The sequence below is a fragment of the Enhydra lutris genome, unplaced genomic scaffold, assembly GCF_002288905.1.
Source record: "Enhydra lutris kenyoni isolate GAN:26980312 unplaced genomic scaffold, ASM228890v2 scaffoldscaffold6, whole genome shotgun sequence".
Lineage (NCBI taxonomy): Eukaryota > Metazoa > Chordata > Mammalia > Carnivora > Mustelidae > Enhydra > Enhydra lutris.
Genome location: NW_019154090.1, coordinates 24183709 through 24200705, shown reverse-complemented (window position 1 = coordinate 24200705; position 16997 = coordinate 24183709). Strand labels below are relative to the sequence as shown.

The window sequence follows — 16997 nt, the reverse complement described above, 5'->3', positions numbered from 1 at the left end:
GAGGCCATGTGCTCTGCAATTAGCACAATATCACACTAACTGTGACAATTGATTGAGCAGCTACTTCATGCCTGAGTGATACCAAGCTCCCACATTTACTTCTTGAGGTAGGTATGATAAATGAGGGGACTGGGGCTCAGATGGGCTAAGTATCATGCGTAGACCTTACATCTCACCGCTGGTTCACTTCCGGCCCATCTTAAGCACTAAGCCACTGCAAGCCTGGTATGAGATTCTATCTGCCCGGAGCCAACACTTTATAGCAGATTCAGCCCCAAGGTCTTTTCCCATTTTCTCTGTTATTTTCCTACAACCTGGTGTCATTTCTATCTCCTCCACCTCAGCAGGACTCTTGAAATTGCCAGGGACAGCTTTGTCGTTGTTCACTTCCCTAAGAAGTCCAGAAGGCACTTCTAGTTAGCATAAAGCCTAGATTCAGGTCCTCCGGAAGGTGTCGCTCTGTCCCCCAATTCTATGGTGACTTCACCCTCGGGTAGGCTTCCCCTGGTTGGGGCAAAGAAGCAGGTCTGGGTTTATATTCTTACCAAGCCTGGCAGCCCCACTGAAGAGTGTGTGCCTTTTCTTCATTTTCAGGACAGGTAGGTCTCTTTTGCCCTTGTCACCTGCTGTGCAACAGGCACAGCGGCAAACTGTACAATGATCGCTGTACAGCATAGGCATCACTTGGGAACTTTGTAGAAATGCAAATTATAGGGCCCAATCCCAGACCTACTGAATCCGGAGCTCTGGGGGTAGGCCCAACAATCTGTTTCAGTAAGCTCTCTACATAGTTCTGATGCACACTGGGTTTAAGAACCACTGGGTTAGGGAAAAGGCTTTACTAGAGTTACACATAAGCCAGCAGTTAGTAGGAAAGCAGGCACAGGGGCACCTGGGTGGTTCAGTGGGTTAAGCCTCTGCCTTCAGCTCAGGTCATGATCCCAGGGTCCTGGGATCGAGCCCTGCATCGGGTTCTCTGCTCAGCAGGGAGCCTGCCTCCACCTCTCTCTCTGCCTGCCTCTCTGCCTGCCTCTCTGCCTACTTGTGATCTCTGTCAAATAAATAAATAAAAGCTTTAAAAAAAAAAAAAAAGGCAGGCACAGGTCCCCACGGAGAGATATGCTGAAGCAAGGCATTCTGTTGGACACACCGTAGGTGTATGTTCCCACCCACCTGTTTCTCTCCCTGGTAACAGGACAAGTATGAGAACAAGTGTGAGTGCAGGCAGACCACTAGGGTGCTGGGCAGAGTGGACTTAGGTGCCAATTATACTTATGGCAGTTGTCGGGAAAAGCCCAGTTCCTAGTACTTGGGGTCTTTGGGCCCCTTGTGAGATTGTAACTCCTCCAGCCTGGAGAGAAAGCAGTAGTCCTAGAGGAATCTGGGAACGAGCGCAGCTCCCACTGGGTCCAGGCAGCCCAGAACAGGGTCCTGGGGTCACTGTTGGGAAATATTCTACATTGCACACACCAGATTTCCAGTAAAAGTCCTAAAGCCCTGCATTTGAGTCTGGACCTACTTGAGCCACATGCCTGTCCTTGAGCCAGTTTGGAGAGCTGATAGATGAGGAACAGACTGAAGCTGACTGACAAGGCCTGGATCACATCAGCACCCCCTGGCTGCCTCTATCACTTCAAGTAGGTTTCCTAGTCTCATCCCCTGGGGTAGTCCTGAGTAGGTCTCAGGTATAAGAGTCTGGATTCCTGAGGTTTCCTGAAACGTTGAACCCCCACCAAAGCAGTGGTGACCCCTGCCTGCTGCCGCTTCTAGTTCCCACGGGTATCAACAGGCCCACATGACCCCTCCAAGCTCATTACTTATCCCCAACAGAACTTGAAAAGGATGCCAGCACCTCTAGCCTAGCAGGGCCCCGCCACCACGTGGATGTGAGCAGAGGGGCCTGGTATCCAGGGAAAAGCTCTATCTGGAGGCAAGCTGGACATCTGGATCTGCAGGATGACTTTATGTGTCACTTAAGTTCTTTGAGCCTCCACTTCTCCACATACAAATGTTGGATTTGGCTCTACAGATGCTCTAAGACCATTCCTGGTTCTAAGAGCCTATGATTTTTCTATAGTATTGTCTAATTTTCCAAGTATTCTAAATTCTCTGCCCTCAAAACTGCTCCCTCACACCCACTGTACTTGACACACTTAAAATTTTTTTTAAATATTTTATTTATTTATTTGACAGACAGAGATCACAAGTAGGCAGAGAGGCAGGCAGAGAGAGAGGAAGGGAAGCAGGCTCCCTGCTGAGCAGAGAGCCTGATGCGGGGTTCGATCCCAGGACCCTGGGATCATGACCTGAGCTGAAGGCAGAGGCTTTAACACACTGAGCCACCCAGGCACCCTGACACACTTAAAATTTGACATGAAACTCTTCATACATGTTACATCATTTGACCCTCAAAACAGCCACCTGAGGTAGATACTTGTCCGTGCCCCAAGTCACGTGGTGGGTTAACAGCAGACCCATGTCTCGTCCTTTCAAACCCCAGCCCCCTGCTCCACAACCCCCACCCAGCCTCCAAAGGCCTTAACTCCTTTCTCCCTTTCCTGTGGGGGGAGCGGGGGCGGAGACAGCCATGGCCAGGTTAGGTGTTACAGAACCCTCAGCCAATTCCTTTTTTACCCCATGAAGCTTTGATGATGGAGCCCAGACATCAGGAATGGGGACTGGGGACATACGAGACACATCATCTTTCATTGTGGGTACCAGGTCAATGTTATACATGACAGATTAGCAGACCTAAGATCAGAGGTAAGGCTGAAACCAGATGTAAAAGGATTGTTTTTTAATACACAGTGTAGTTTTACTGAGTTTACCTGAGGCCATTCCCATTCCTACAAGTATACATTTATATCTTAATAAGGATGTTGCTTGAAAGATGCATTATATACAGTGTAGGAGGCGGTTGTTTTTTTAAGAAAGATTCTAAGAACTGGCAGGACATTTCCAAAGACGAAAGGGAGAAAAAAAAAAAAGGAAAGGCCTGGATAACAGAAACCAGAACTCCTGGGAGACTGGAGGTCGGGGGTGGGGGCACGGGGATCTCACAGAAGGGAATTCTAGAAAGGTTATTTCCTAGGTCTGGGAGGAGGCTGACTTGAGGGAAGGGAATGTGCTTACACACAGGGCTTCTTGGAGGGAGCAGCATGACTGCCTTGTGAGCTTAAGTGTCTAACTCTCTGGCTCAGATGAACAGCGGCCTGCCCCTCTTTTCCACTGAGAAGTCATTGTCCCAAAGACCACCACGGTAGAGTTGCTGAGGGGGTTGCTGGGGGCAGCACTTTCTGGTGGAAGTCTTACCTTTAGGGGGATCTGTATTACAGTTCCAGAGTTACTGATCCAAATGTTGGGAAGTCCTGGGTTATGGATAAGGCTTGGATTGGGGCTCAGAATCCTACCTAGTACAAAGGCCAGTTCACTCTCATGGTTCCTCTCAGAGCCTGTTTGCTGATCTGTAGAACAGGAATGCCAAGTCCCTACGAGGTTATCATGAGGAATAAGCACTTTCTTAGCACAATACGTGATAAACAATTAGGTATACAAGAAACAGCAGTGGGCATGGTAATGGATGTTTGACCATTGGTGTCAAAATCAGTTGAGAAGTGGGTCCTATGTCATTTGTTACTGGTAATCATTGAAGTATGAAAATTCGTAAAATTATTTACAGTAGAGACATATCATATATGCAATAATGTTTGTATGACCTAGGGTCAGGCCATTTGGCCTCTCTGAACCCGTCCTCATTAGTAACATGGGAATAATACCACCTCATAGCTGGAGGCCGAGAATACAGAAATGAACAAACCACATTTGTGGAATGTTCAGTCAAGTAGGGACATTTCAGGAGTCTGTATGGCTCAAGGATTAAAACCAGAGGTCTCGTCTTAGTGTTCCAAGTCTATCCTTCCTATCCCCCAGGCCACCTTTCAAGCCCTTTATCTCATAGCTTCTCCTAAATTACAGCTGAACAACTCTATCCTAACCCATCCCCTCAACTCACACTTGCTTAAGCTGTTCTGCCTGGAATGCCCTTTCCTTCAATTCCTCCCGTTAAAATTCAACAGTTCTTTCATAATCCATTTCAAGCATTACCTCTTCCCTGTGCCTTTCTCCTACTACTGCCAGGAACTGAACTCTAAAGCTGGGCAGAGAAAAAGAAATGCCAGGAGATGGCAAAGCTGTTTTGTAAGTGTATTCTCCCTCTAGCTTGATCCCAGAAGGCTAGTCAGGTCTCAAACATCCCAATATCCCCATCACGCCCTCCATCCAGTGAATGACCCATAGAATAGTCTTCAGTTACCCTTTCCAGGTGGGTTCTTGACTTCCAGGACCAGCACAGAGTTCAATATATGACCATTTCAGCAAATAGGAGGGACCTCAATTTCCTAGAAGTAGCCTCTTATAAACTGTGGGACTTTAGGAAAGACATTTAATCTGAGTCTCCACTCTCAACTATAAAGTTGGGGTAACATTATTACTAAGCTTATTATGAGAATAAAGAAAATCAATAATGAAGCACCTAGCATCCAGTAGATGCTCAGTAAGTAATAGCTCCCCCCAAGGAGCACTGGATCAACCCAAAGTATAAAGGGGAAGAAAAAGAAAAGATGAATGAAACACAAAAAAATAAGGTAGATGAAAAAATTTGAATAGAGATTACAATAAATATAAATGGGCTAAATCCACCTATTAAATGATAGATTAGGTTAAAAAACATGCAAGTTTACAAGACACAATCCTCAAGAGATCAAATTCTCTCTTCATTTTACCCATTCTTCCAAGTCCAAGGGTTTGCTTGCAGGCTTTATCACCCCACCCCACACTGCAAATAAACCCTCGTCTTCATCTACAGGCAACTATTACTTCTTATCCACGGCATTTATTGTTGGCTGTGGATTATCTGTATAATAAAGGCTCAGAATTCTTTTAGGCACCAAAATTTTTATTTACCCATCTTCCTGCTGTCTTTTAACATTATAAACATTAAACATTATAAACCAAATGAATCTTTTTGATCCAGGGTTGTGACAGGAACCATCGTGTTCCAAAGAGGTGGCAGATCTATGCCTCCTTTTATGATTCTCTGGCCCCTCTCAACCTCTGGGTGTCACTTCTCTTTTTCTTGCTCTCCCTTAACAGTATACTCTAACCTGTGTAAAATAGAAACTGACAGCACTAACCTCATTGTTCTGTGAAACCTCTTAAACAAGAGAATCTGCAGCACTAAGGTAGGTTCTCAGGGACATCAAACTCCCAAAAGTTCCTCCCAGCTCTCTGATACAGTTCATTCTCATGTCATGGGCTGAGGAACCAGTGAATCAGTAAACTAAGAACATGTGTAAAGTCCCCAGGCCAGGTGAGGGCCTAGATGGTAAAGTGCATGCACTTTGTGACCACCACTGCTGACTTCCAACCCAAGTAAGGACTGACTGAGCAGTTCCAAAACCCCTGAGCTCATGGTTTCCTGTGGGTATCTCCTATGTACTTGTGATGACCAGGGCTTGAGAAGGGGCTTCTCAATTCCATCTGCCACACTTAGAACAGTATGAGGGATGCACCAGAGGCCAAAGATGGAGTGACTAGCTCTGGGGAGTCAATGGGGAACATTAACAAACCTATCTCAAAGTTGGTGCCATTTGCTCTTGGGGAAGAGAGGTGGGACCCCAGCAAGGCCAGCAGCTATAAGGCAAACAGTAGGCCTGGTTCTCAGTAGCGGTAATGATCAGGCTTGAAGGGACCATCACGGGACAAGCCCAAGTACTGGGCCTGCTTCTCAGTCAGCTTGGTCAGCTTCACATTCAGCTTAGTCAGGTGGGCTTCAGCCACTGCTTCATCCAACTAGAGAGAAACACAGGAAGATCTAGAATCAGTGTCATGCTCTGGGACTCATTACCTGCAACCAGCTACTAAGAGAGACAAGAACTACTCTGTTGAAGTATCCATCATACATGTTACACATATTACCTCATTCTATCCTCACAGCCAGCTTCACTGGATGGGTTGTTTTTGGCTGCCCAGCTCCCCTTCCTCAAGAGGGAACCATGCAAAATACCCCCTCCAAGTAGCCCTGGTGAGACCATTGACTACATCTCCTTCCTCACCCTCCACCAACCCAAGCAACTACCAAACGCTGCTCTGGAATTTATCTATGAACAGAACATATTTTCTACGACAGAGAAAGGGATTCTTTAATTCCTAAACAGGGAGAAATTTTTTTTTTTTTTTAAGATTTTATCTATTTATTTGAGAGATAGTGAGAGAGAGCATGAGAGAGGAAAAGGTCAGAGGGAGAAGCAGACTCCCCATGGAGCCGGGAGCCCGATGCGGGACTTGATCCCAGGACTCCAGGATCATGACCCAAGTGGAAGGCAGTTGCTCAACCAACTGAGCCACCCGGGAGCCCCGGGGAGGGAATCTTAAACAGGGAGGGTATCGGTCTCAGCTCGTCAGTCAGTGGCAAGTCTATTTGACAAGTGAAGTGAATCTAAAGAAGAGAACAGCCAAGACACAGAGGAAGATGAATCCCTAGGTCCACTGTCTGACTCTTAGACTTCTCTGTTATATAACCAAGGGTTTCCTTTTAAGTTAAAATGGCTGTTCACTGTTTTACAATATATCCTTAAATTCTTTGTCTATAAATTCATAATATCCTTTCCTTCAAGAGGTAGAGCCAATTCCTCGCTCTTTGAGTGACTCACTTCCAATGAATAGAATAAAGCAGAAATGATGTTGTGGGACTTGGAGACTAGGTCCTAAAAGGCACTTGAAGCTTCCTCCTTTGCTCTCTTGTGGATCACGCACTCTAGGGGAAGGCCAGCTCCCCTAGCGGCAACAGCTGCTCTCTGGGAGTCAGTCCCTGCTTTTGGGCCTCAGTTTCCTCCTCTGATAAATGGAGAGAATGATTTCTGCCCTGTGGAGGACTCTGGGAGGACCCGTAAGAGGGCAGAAATGCAAACCCACCTTCTTGGGCAGGAAGTGGACCCCAACAGAGTACTTGTCTGGGTGGGTCCACAACTCTATTTGTGCCAGCACTTGGTTGGTGAAGGAGTTGCTCATCACAAAGCTGGGGTGGCCCGTGGCACAGCCTAGGTTGACCAGCCGGCCCTCAGCCAACAGGATGATACGGCGCCCATTTTTCAGCCAGTAGCGGTCCACCTGTAAGTGGGCAGAGCAGCAGTGAGGGTTGGCAGGACATTGTTCCTAATGTCCATCCCTGCCTCATCCTACCCTCTTGTCTAGCAGGCCTTCCTGCCTCCAGCAGTGTCTGTGAAGGGACTGGACTGTCCTAGAACAACCCCCAGCACAGGGCCAGGCACTCACAATTAGTAAGAGCCAATAGTTTTTAAGGAGCTCTGAGCTGTAGAGCTCACAGGTCTGCTGTGAGAATTTAATGAGCTGACACGTGTAAAGCCCTTGACACATGGCCTGGCAGATCCTAAGTACTCAGTAAGTATTAACTAACGTTATTATCATTATTATTGCCATGTGCCCTGGGTTAAAAGCGTACACAAACTAATTATATATTTGTATATAATTATTACATTTGATTCCAGTAACCACTCTATGATTTAAGTACTATTATTATCCTCATTTCACAGATAGAGAAACTGAAGTTTAAAGGGTTAAGTTGCTGCAATTTGAGCCTGGACATTTTGAGGACAAATCCCCTGTTCTCGATCGCCACGCTTAGTCGAAGTGGGAGGGGTGCCCAACCTTAGCTGCACAGCAGAATCATCTTGGGAGCTTTAAAAAAATATGGGGATATCTTGGTGTCACTCTAAGATTCTGATTTAAGTGGCCCTGAAACTAGGCCCTTGTCCTCCCCCATTCCACTGCCCAGATTGCCAGAGCCTCCTCATCTACTCTTCTTGGTGACCAGCCCACAAACACATCCCCCTCTGCCTTCATCCGCCCACCCTGCTGGGGCTTCTCACCTGGGGTTTGATGTTCACCTTCTCCACAGCATTTTCATTCAGCCACTTGACATCAATCTCCACGTCAAAGTGTCCAATGTTACACACTATGGAGTCATCTTTCATCTGCTCAAAGTGCCTGTTGGGGAGTGCCAACCCATGGGAGGCTGTCAGGGACAAAGAGCAGCCCCAAGCCTGTCTTCTTCCTCGCTCCCTGCGACCCCCAACCTGGCACCTACCGGCCAAGGATGATGTCAGTACAGCCTGTGGTGGTGACAAATATGTTGCCCTCCTGACAGGCCTCATCCATAGTGGTCACCTCATAGCCTGTGCAGAGATGGCGTCCACGGGTCATCCAGGGTGGCCCTGCCCCTCTGGCCCCAGTGGCTGACAGCCAACCCTTGCCCTATCATACCCTCCATGGCAGCCTGCAGTGCATTGATGGGGTCGATCTCCGTGATGATGACGCGGGCCCCAAAACCCCTCAGGGCCTGGGCACAACCTTTGCCCACATCGCCATAGCCTGCTACCACTGCCACCTTGCCTGCAATCATCACATCTGTAGCCCGCTTGATGCCATCTATAAGAGACTCCCGGCAGCCATACAGGTTGTCAAACTTGCTCTGAAAGGAGAAGGGGCAAAGGGGTGACGGGGGCAGGCAAGGCCCTGGGGCCTCGGGCCTACTCTCAGCATCTTGGCCTAGTGGGGCTTGGGCTCATCACTTCCTGTGACTTCTCCCCACCAGCTAATGTGCTCATATGCCCCTTGCTCTGATCAGCCCAAGACATTCTCCCTAGCCCTTCTATGCCAGTCTAGAAGGCTTCCTGAGGATCAACTACTAAGAGAGATTGCCTAGAATCTGCTTCACTTTAAAGCTCTGGCTGTCTAGCTCTAAAACTCATTGTATAATTCTTCCCTCTTTAATGCACTTATTACCCTCAGTCATTATAACTCCTTTCCCCCTGTCAAATGAGGGCTTCAAGTCCTTGGCCTACAGCCTTCCCAGGCTTCCCTTTCTTCAGAGGCCTGCTCCTGAGCTGCACTGGGAATGAACGGCTGAACACGACACTGCCCCACAGACTCACCTTGGTGACTGAGTCATTGACGTTGATGGCAGGCACCTTCAGCTTCCCGTTGGCCATCATCTTGTATAGGTTGTGGACCCCCGTTGTGGTCTCTTCAGAAATGCCTCGGATGCCTGGACAAGAGAGGAGGGCATGAGGCTAAGGCCAGGAAGGGGATGACCAAAGGATAATTAATGGCCGTGCCTCTGGGATGAGACCCCAAGAGCCTCAAAGAGCCCACACCTCAACTCACCCAAATCCCTCATCTCTGCCCCAAAAGCTGCTTTTCTTTCTGGGTTCCCATCTCTGTGACTGATACCAGTCACCCGATCCTCTAGCCCAGCATGCAAGGGAAGTCACCACCATCACCAGCCCTAAGGATCCCGTCTCCCAGCAATCCCCAAGCTCTCCCTTCGAACTGCCACTGCCCTAGTCCCTGCCACCATCATCTCTCGCCTGGTCTCCCAGCCACAACCCACCTTCTACACAGAGCCCAGCAGCCATTTTTAATGTATATATTTTCAGAGAAATCTTTTTAATACCACCCAATTACTTCTCTTTCCTCTCAGGATCAAGCCAAACTCTTTTCTCTTGGCCTGTTAAGTCCTCACACATCCACCCGTCATTAAAGCTCCGTCCTCACCCTGCAATTCCCCTCAGTAAAGGAATGCCACACTGGCTTCCCTTCAGTTTCCTGAATAGTCCATCCTTTCCTGCCTCGGGGCCTTTGTACTGCCTAACCCCTCTACATTCCTTCCCACCCTGATTTAACAAAGCTGACTCCTTCCCAGCTGTTCCCAGCCCTCAAACCAGACCTTAGCCAGACCTCCCCCCACCACCTCAGCCCCACACCATCAGAAATCAGGAGGCCAGGCCCCAGCATGTCTGCAGGAGCCTGCCATCTTCCCATCTTCCACAGAATCTGCTGCTCTAGGCAGTGGAGTTCTGCCAGGGCTGCTGCCTTCACACGGGCAAGCAGGCCCCATCTAGCCTACCAATACCCTGCCCACCCACCTACCCCACTTACCTGACAGGAGCTGTGGGTACTTGGTGTGAATGAGGTTGGTGAGGTCACCGCCGTCATCCAGAATCATGTTGAGGGGCCCGTCCTTGAAGTACAGCGTCTGCTCAATGCACCACAGGTACTCCTCGTCTGTCTCACCCTTCCAGGCGTACACTGGAGGTTGGGTGGCACAGTACATCGGGACTCACCCTCCCCACTGAGGCCTGCTACAGGCAGCCACCTGAGCACAGCCAATGCGATCTCCTACCGAGTTTCCATCCCCAGCCACCTCCAGGCCCTCTGAGGACTCAGGCAGTGAAAAGAACAGAACTTGGAACCAGCTTGATCTGAGGGCAAATCCTGGTTCTCCATTCACCAGCTGGGAGACTTTGAACAAAGCACTTCACTTCTGACAGCCTCAGTTTCTTCACTTCTGACAGCCTCAGTTTCTTCACCTCTAACAGTACTCATTAAGTGAGATGGAGGCCAAGTACGGCCCCTCCAGATATAGGTATCTGGAAATAATTATTTCCTTCCCTACCCCCTTCTGTCTGGACCCCAAGGACGGGGACAGCAACAAGTGACCGGGGCTCCCACCCACAATGCCTAATGCTGCAAAGTGCTACAGGATCACGGAGCCACACTCAGGTGGACCCACAAGCCAAGATCCAAGATCCATTCTGCACTGAAAGGACTTGAGGGCCCAGTAGTCTCTGTGGTGGGTTGTCCTGGGCTAAGTCTGGCTAAAAAATTATTAATAGCAGCTACTGTGCGTGGAGCACTTTCTCTGTGCCAGACATTATTTTGACTGCCTCATGCTCCATCTCATTTTTCCTCGCAGTAACACTCTGAGGCAGGCATTACCATCATTCATTTTTGATGCCCAGAGAGGGGCTAAGATGCGGCCAGGTCACAGCATGGGCATTCGAGAACAGGCACCAGAATCCAGGCCTCCTCCTAACTGCCGGCCCAGAGTGGGACACTGATGCTGGGCTCCTGTAATCTCCTGTGAGCAAACGAAACTGGCCAAGCAGGCCCAGCTGCCCTCTCCCCTGAACTACAGCAGATGGTGGGTGGTCTTGAAAACAAGGCCTCTCCCAGAAAAGGGTCACGGAGCCAAATAAGGCAGAGGATTGGGGGACCTGCCAGTCCAGGCTCTGGAAGGGTCCTCCCCCACCCATTCTCTCCACCAATGGCTGGTTAGAGGGAATTGAGAATGTCCTATTTAATCACCATCAGAGCTAACCACTTCCCTCCCAAAGTCCCAGCAGATGTGTACCTGTTTATCTAGCAGCTTGTGACGAAGCCTTTCCTCAGCCTCCTAGACCATCAGACTCTAGGCAATGGACCTCTGGGGCTATTTTTCCACCCAGTATCCCCCCTGATTCTTTTGGAAATAGACGTACATCTTCCTTTAAGGAACTTACTCTCCTCAGCATCATGTGGTTCCCAATCATAGGATCCCACCCTCCCTGGTTATGTGATTTGGGATGGGCCAGGAAGTGCATCCCAGAGGATTTTAGATGACAGTGGCACAAAACAACTCTTTCCTTAAATCACTAGGCTAGAATTCTGTGACCGGAACCCCTCTCCCCTGCCATGGGAAAACCTGCTGCGGTGCGAGTCAGTGAGGCAGAAAAGGGAGAAGCAGAGCCCCATTATGCATTCCCACATCCCTCAGCAGCAAACAGGACTCACCTGGAATGCCAGCCTTGGCGATGGCAGCAGCTGCGTGGTCCTGGGTCGAGAAGATGTTGCAGCTGGACCACTGCACCTAGAAGAGCCAACGAGACAGGGCTGCTGGTCAGACGGCTCATGCACTGGACAGGGATCGAGCAAAGCCCTGGAACAAGGGGGACGAGGCCCAGCGGGTCTCTTCAACCATAGGCTGGGGACAACTGGTGAGTGGATGGGAGCCAGAGCATTAACAAAACCCGATTTAGGTTTTAAGACATCACCTCGTGCTATGGGGAGGGCAAAGGGCTCCACAAGGAAGCAAGGAGATAAGTGAGGAAGCTGCTGGAAGAGTTCAGACGAGAAATGCCATGGTAGCAGCGGAGGTGATGACGGGTCTATCCTGAAGGCCGAGATGACAGAATTTGCTGTGGGGTTAGTTGCTGGCGGGAGAGAGAAAAAGGAGTCCAGGTCCTTGGACGGAGAGAACCTGGAAGGCTGGTGTTTCCATTTACTTACATGAGGAAGACTGCAGGAGGAGGAGGGGGACAGGAAATCATGAGTTTGGACATGTTGAGGTTGAGATGTCTACTAGATCTCTTAAGTGGAGATGACGGACACAGCAACAGCCGGATACATAGTCTGGAGTTGCGGGGAGAAGCCCAGTCTAATACAAGTATTTTGGAATTGTACAGACAGTACTTAAAGCCATGAAATCAGACCACTGAGTGTGAACGTTGAAGAGAAATAAGAGGTCCAAGGACTGAGGGTTGGTAGCTTGGTTAGTTGGTTTTGGCTGCTCTTCCCTGCTGCGTCTCAGGAAACCATCTTACTCTAAAACTCCCAGAGAGGTTGGAAGAGCCGCCAGCCGTTGGCACTTAAAACCCAGGCTGAAACAACGAGAGCACACCCATCCTCCTGGCACCATGACTGGTCCATGGCGGGCACTGGACCCTGGGAGGGCCCATGAGAGGCAGTCCTTAGATGACTCAGTGGGACATCAGCCTTGAGTTTTTTCCTACCCAGAGCTCCTCAGTCAGCAGGATGTGAACTGAAGGAACTCAAACTATCTTCGCAGTCAGGGCAAAAACATGCATAAGAACAGTCACCACAAAGGGTGGTGGCACTGTGACAAGCCTGGAGCCCCTACTGGGCCCCAGGGGCACCACATTGGACGTCCCCACCCCCCACAGGAAATGCTGAGGGCCTCACCTCTGCACCCAGGGCCACGAGGGTCTCAATGAGGACAGCTGTCTCCACAGTCATGTGTAGACAGCCAGCGATGCGGGCGCCCTTCAGTGGCTTAGAGGCCGAGTACATCTCCCTCATGCGCATCAGGCCCGGCATCTCATTCTCCGCGATGTCCAGGGCCTTGCGTCCCCAGGAGGCCAGGCTGATGTCGGCTGTAGGACCAAGATGGATGGGGAGTTCCGTGAGCCGCCTCCTCCCACCAACCACAAAACACCACCATTCTCGCTCATCCACTTGTGGACACAAAACTCTCAAGTGAGCAATCTGGTCACTGCACTCTCACTAACACAACAAGGATTTACGGAGACAGGGCAGTCAAAGACAGACAGACATGGTCCCTGCCTAACCGCAGCTTACAGCCTTGTGGGAGAACACGTGTAATCAAGGAGTCACTACAACACAGCTGCTTGATCTCCCTGACCGTATGAAAATGCTGCTTCCCCACTACCGATGTTTCTTTCCACTGGGAGTAAACTCACCTGTGTAACTAATACTCTTGGCTTCTCTCTGCCCTTGGGGAAGCCAGAGTGATGTGTCTGATTGGTAAACTTGGGAAGAATGAAGGGCATGCGCGGTTAAGCTCTCCCTTTTGCAAGCAAGCAGTAGCCAGCCAGCCTGCAGGGAGCAAGTTCTTTCACATGGAGACGTACCTAAGCTCCCCTTGCCTGTACCTGCAGGGTACCTGAATTTGGCCATTTGCTAGCAGGATCATCGGACTTCAACACTCATCTACACCCTCTGGCTTTGATGTCATCAGTAATGAGAGTTCTATTTTGGCTTCTCTCTGCCCCCCCCAAATGTCTCAAATGTGTCCAAATTCTCAGACAGGAAAGAAGGATACTATAATGAGCTCTCTCACCATCTCAATATTCTTCTAACAATTTCACCCTTTCTCTCTCCCAGGCCACACCAGCTCATCCCCTAGGTCAGTGGTTATAAACTTCCCTGCTAAGAGTCATCAGGCATCCTTGTAAATCTCCCCTGGAAAAAAAGATTCAATAGTTCTAGGCTGAGGGCTGAAACTCCTGGAGATTTTTATCCTCAGGGAAATTTATGTCCTGCCAATCACCCAAAAAGGTAGTTGGTGGGAGGGAAAGAACTGCAGAGAATAGTAACAATAAAACTAAGTCTGCTTCCTACTGTACATCTAAACAATTTCAGAGAAGAAATATTCCTCCCCCACGGGAGGAACTACTCCCCCAGTGCCTCAACACACACACCCTCCCCTTTCACCCTCCCACCCCACACCCACCCATTCACCTTGGCAGGCCATCACCAATTCTGACCCTCCTTTGGAAATCTTGATTTCAAAACCAGCTCTGGCCATGTCCCATCTTTCCAATCCTCTCCCTCTGGAGCCCAAACTCCAACAAGGGCAAAGCTGATCAGGTCAGAACCTCGAATGCATTAATCCTACCGATTTCCACAGTCCCTCACCACACCACCTTCTATTCTCAATTTCTTCCACAGTGGAAGATTCCCCTTTCCCTCTGAGAACTCCTTGGCAAAACTCCCTCACCCAACCCTCCACTGCACCCAAGTCAGTGAGCCCAGCAGGAGGAAAATCATAACCATACTAAGACCACAAATCTCACAGCACATTCAGCAATCATGGGATTTTTTCTTTTTTTAACATTTTATTAATTTGATGGGTAGAGATCACAAGTAGGCAGAGAGGCAGGCAGAGAGAGGGGGGAAGCAGACTCCCTGCTGAGCAGTGAGCCTGGGCTCAATCCCAGGACCCTGAGACCATGACCTGAGCCGAAGGCAGAGGCTTAACCCATTGAGCCACCCAGGCACCCCAATCGTAGGATTTTCTTAATAAATTTACTCTCCTTAGGCTGGGGCACCTTGGTGGCTCAGTTGGTTAAGTGTCCAACTCTTGATTTTGGTTCAGGTCATGATCTCAGGGTTGTGAGAGGGAGCCCTCTCGTGCTGAGCATGGAGCCTGCTTAAGGCTCTCCCTCCCAGGGCGCCTGGGTGGGTGTACTCTCTTGCATGCACACTCTCTCTCTCTTAAAAAAAAAAAAAAAAAATTTACTCTTTTCCTACTCTGTCCAAGCCTCTAGCACCTCTCCTCATGAACTAATAACCTCACTTCACAATTCATTGAGAAGAAATCAGAACTATGCCATATTGCCTTCATGCAATCCACTAGTCCTCCTCCTCCGTAGCTGTAGACCAAGCATTCTTATTATAAGAGAACAGTTTCTGTGGCGTGGGGCTTGATACCCTGTCCTCTCACCTTCTTGTGCAACATTACTACTCCACTGAACTTGTTCTCAAGGTCTCCCAAGACTGGTCTGATCCTACATCTAATGGTCAATTATCTATGTTCATGTTTCTCCCTGAAGCACTGCTCCCACTAATTACGTCCTCCTTCTGAAACCCTTTCTTTTCTTGGCTTCTATGTCTGTCGTCCCGTGGTTTTCTTCCTACCCTCCTGGCTCCTATTCCTATAACTGACTCTAATGTTTGGAAGCCTTCAGGGCTCCATCATCTCCCTCTTCTCTCTTACCAGGTGAGCTCATCACATTACAGCTTTTAAATACCTTCCCTACAGCAACAATTCCTATGTTATTTCCAGCCCAAACTTCTCCCCTGAACTTAGGACTCATATAATCCAACTTATCTACTCAGCATCTCTACTTGGATACCCAGTTAGATCTATTATGTGTCACATTTGAGCCCTTGGGACTCCTCCTCCCTCTCAAACTTTTACTTCCCCAATCTTCCCATTTTAGGGAAATGAAACCACCATTTGACCAGCCACTCCAGCCAAAATCTTTAAGATTTCTTGATTCCTCTTTTCCCCTTTCACTGTCTCACCCTCTTCCAGCCCATCAGCAACATTCCAAAAAGGCCCTCAACCCTGGCCCGCTGATCTCTCCACAGTATGACATGACCCCATTCTAGCTCAGGCACCAATGAGATCTTTACTTAACCTCTCTGGGCTTCAGTTTCTTTTTTTTTTAAGATTCTATTTATTTATTTGAGAGAGAGACAGTGAGAGAGATCATGAGCAAGGAGAAGGTCAGAGAGAGAAGCAGACTCCCCGCGGAGCCGGGAGCCGGATGCGGGACTTGATCCCGGGACTCCGGGATCACGACCTGAGCCGAAGGCAGTCGTCCAACCAACTGAGCCACCCAGGCGTCCCTGGGCTTCAGTTTCATGGGGACAACTGGCTATTTGATAAGCCACCATTTCCACAGTATCTTTTTTTTTCCCCCAAAGATTTTATGTAAGAGAGCACAAGCAGAGGGGAGGAGCAGAGGGCAAGGGAGAAGCACACTCCCCACTGAGCAGGGAGCCCAACTCCGGGCTCTGTCCCAGGACCCTGAGATTATGACCTGAGCCCAACTAACCCACTAAGACCTAACCCACTAAGCCACCCAGGCATCCTATTTCCACAGCATCTTTACAAGTACTTCTTACTAGTGCCTCAGTTTCTTCCTCTGTATAATGGGATAAAGTCTACTTCCAAAGATTATTTTGTAAACACAAGCAAACCACCAAATACACTGCAAGTGCCCCATAAATACTGATGCCTTTCTCCAGGTTTAATGGTGTCTTGAATTTACTTTAAAAACTGCTAGCAGCCTGAACAGGTTTGTGCTGAGAGTTCATTAGTTTGCGCCAAGTGTGTTCAATTACACAGTGGTGAAAGGGGTGTGCTTAGAGGCCTTCAAGGCCTACGTTCATATCCTGCTCCAACACCAACCTGCTGTAAGATCTTGAGCAAGCTACCTTTATTTCTGTGACTACGCATACTCAACAACAAATGAGAAAGTAATAGTCTCTTCCCTAAAAAACCGTGATATAAAATGAATTAATGTAGAATAAAGGTCAAAGGTGGTGCCCATCCCATAGTAAACGCCCAAAATACACTGGCAGTTTATCAACTTTAATCCACAGGACAGCAAGGATTTTTCTAAGCACGCCAAGCTTTCTTCGAGATTCGCTGCACGACTGTCCCTGTTGACCAGGAGAGTGACCCCAGAGGTTGAGTAACGAGCCCAAAGTCCCCTGTGAGTGGACTAGTGCCGGCCTCTGGCTAGCTGTCCAGGCCTCCCCCCCCC

At 49.0% G+C, this 16997-nt stretch overlaps 1 protein-coding gene across 1 annotated transcript in view; it reads right to left on the bottom strand.

The window, feature by feature from the left end:
- Positions 1–4936: 4936 nt before the first annotated feature.
- The window catches only part of LOC111141424 (adenosylhomocysteinase), a 12776-nt gene continuing 715 nt past the window's right edge, over positions 4937–16997 (bottom strand). The window contains exons 2-10 of the mRNA XM_022493967.1: positions 12880–13070; positions 11692–11767; positions 10018–10167; positions 9012–9124; positions 8341–8548; positions 8165–8252; positions 7947–8064; positions 6973–7167; positions 4937–5850 (exon numbers count right to left, since the gene is read on the bottom strand). Coding sequence (XP_022349675.1) covers positions 5719–5850; positions 6973–7167; positions 7947–8064; positions 8165–8252; positions 8341–8548; positions 9012–9124; positions 10018–10167; positions 11692–11767; positions 12880–13070 — 1271 coding nt within the window. The 3' untranslated portion in view covers positions 4937–5718. The remainder of the gene's footprint in view (positions 5851–6972; positions 7168–7946; positions 8065–8164; positions 8253–8340; positions 8549–9011; positions 9125–10017; positions 10168–11691; positions 11768–12879; positions 13071–16997) is intronic.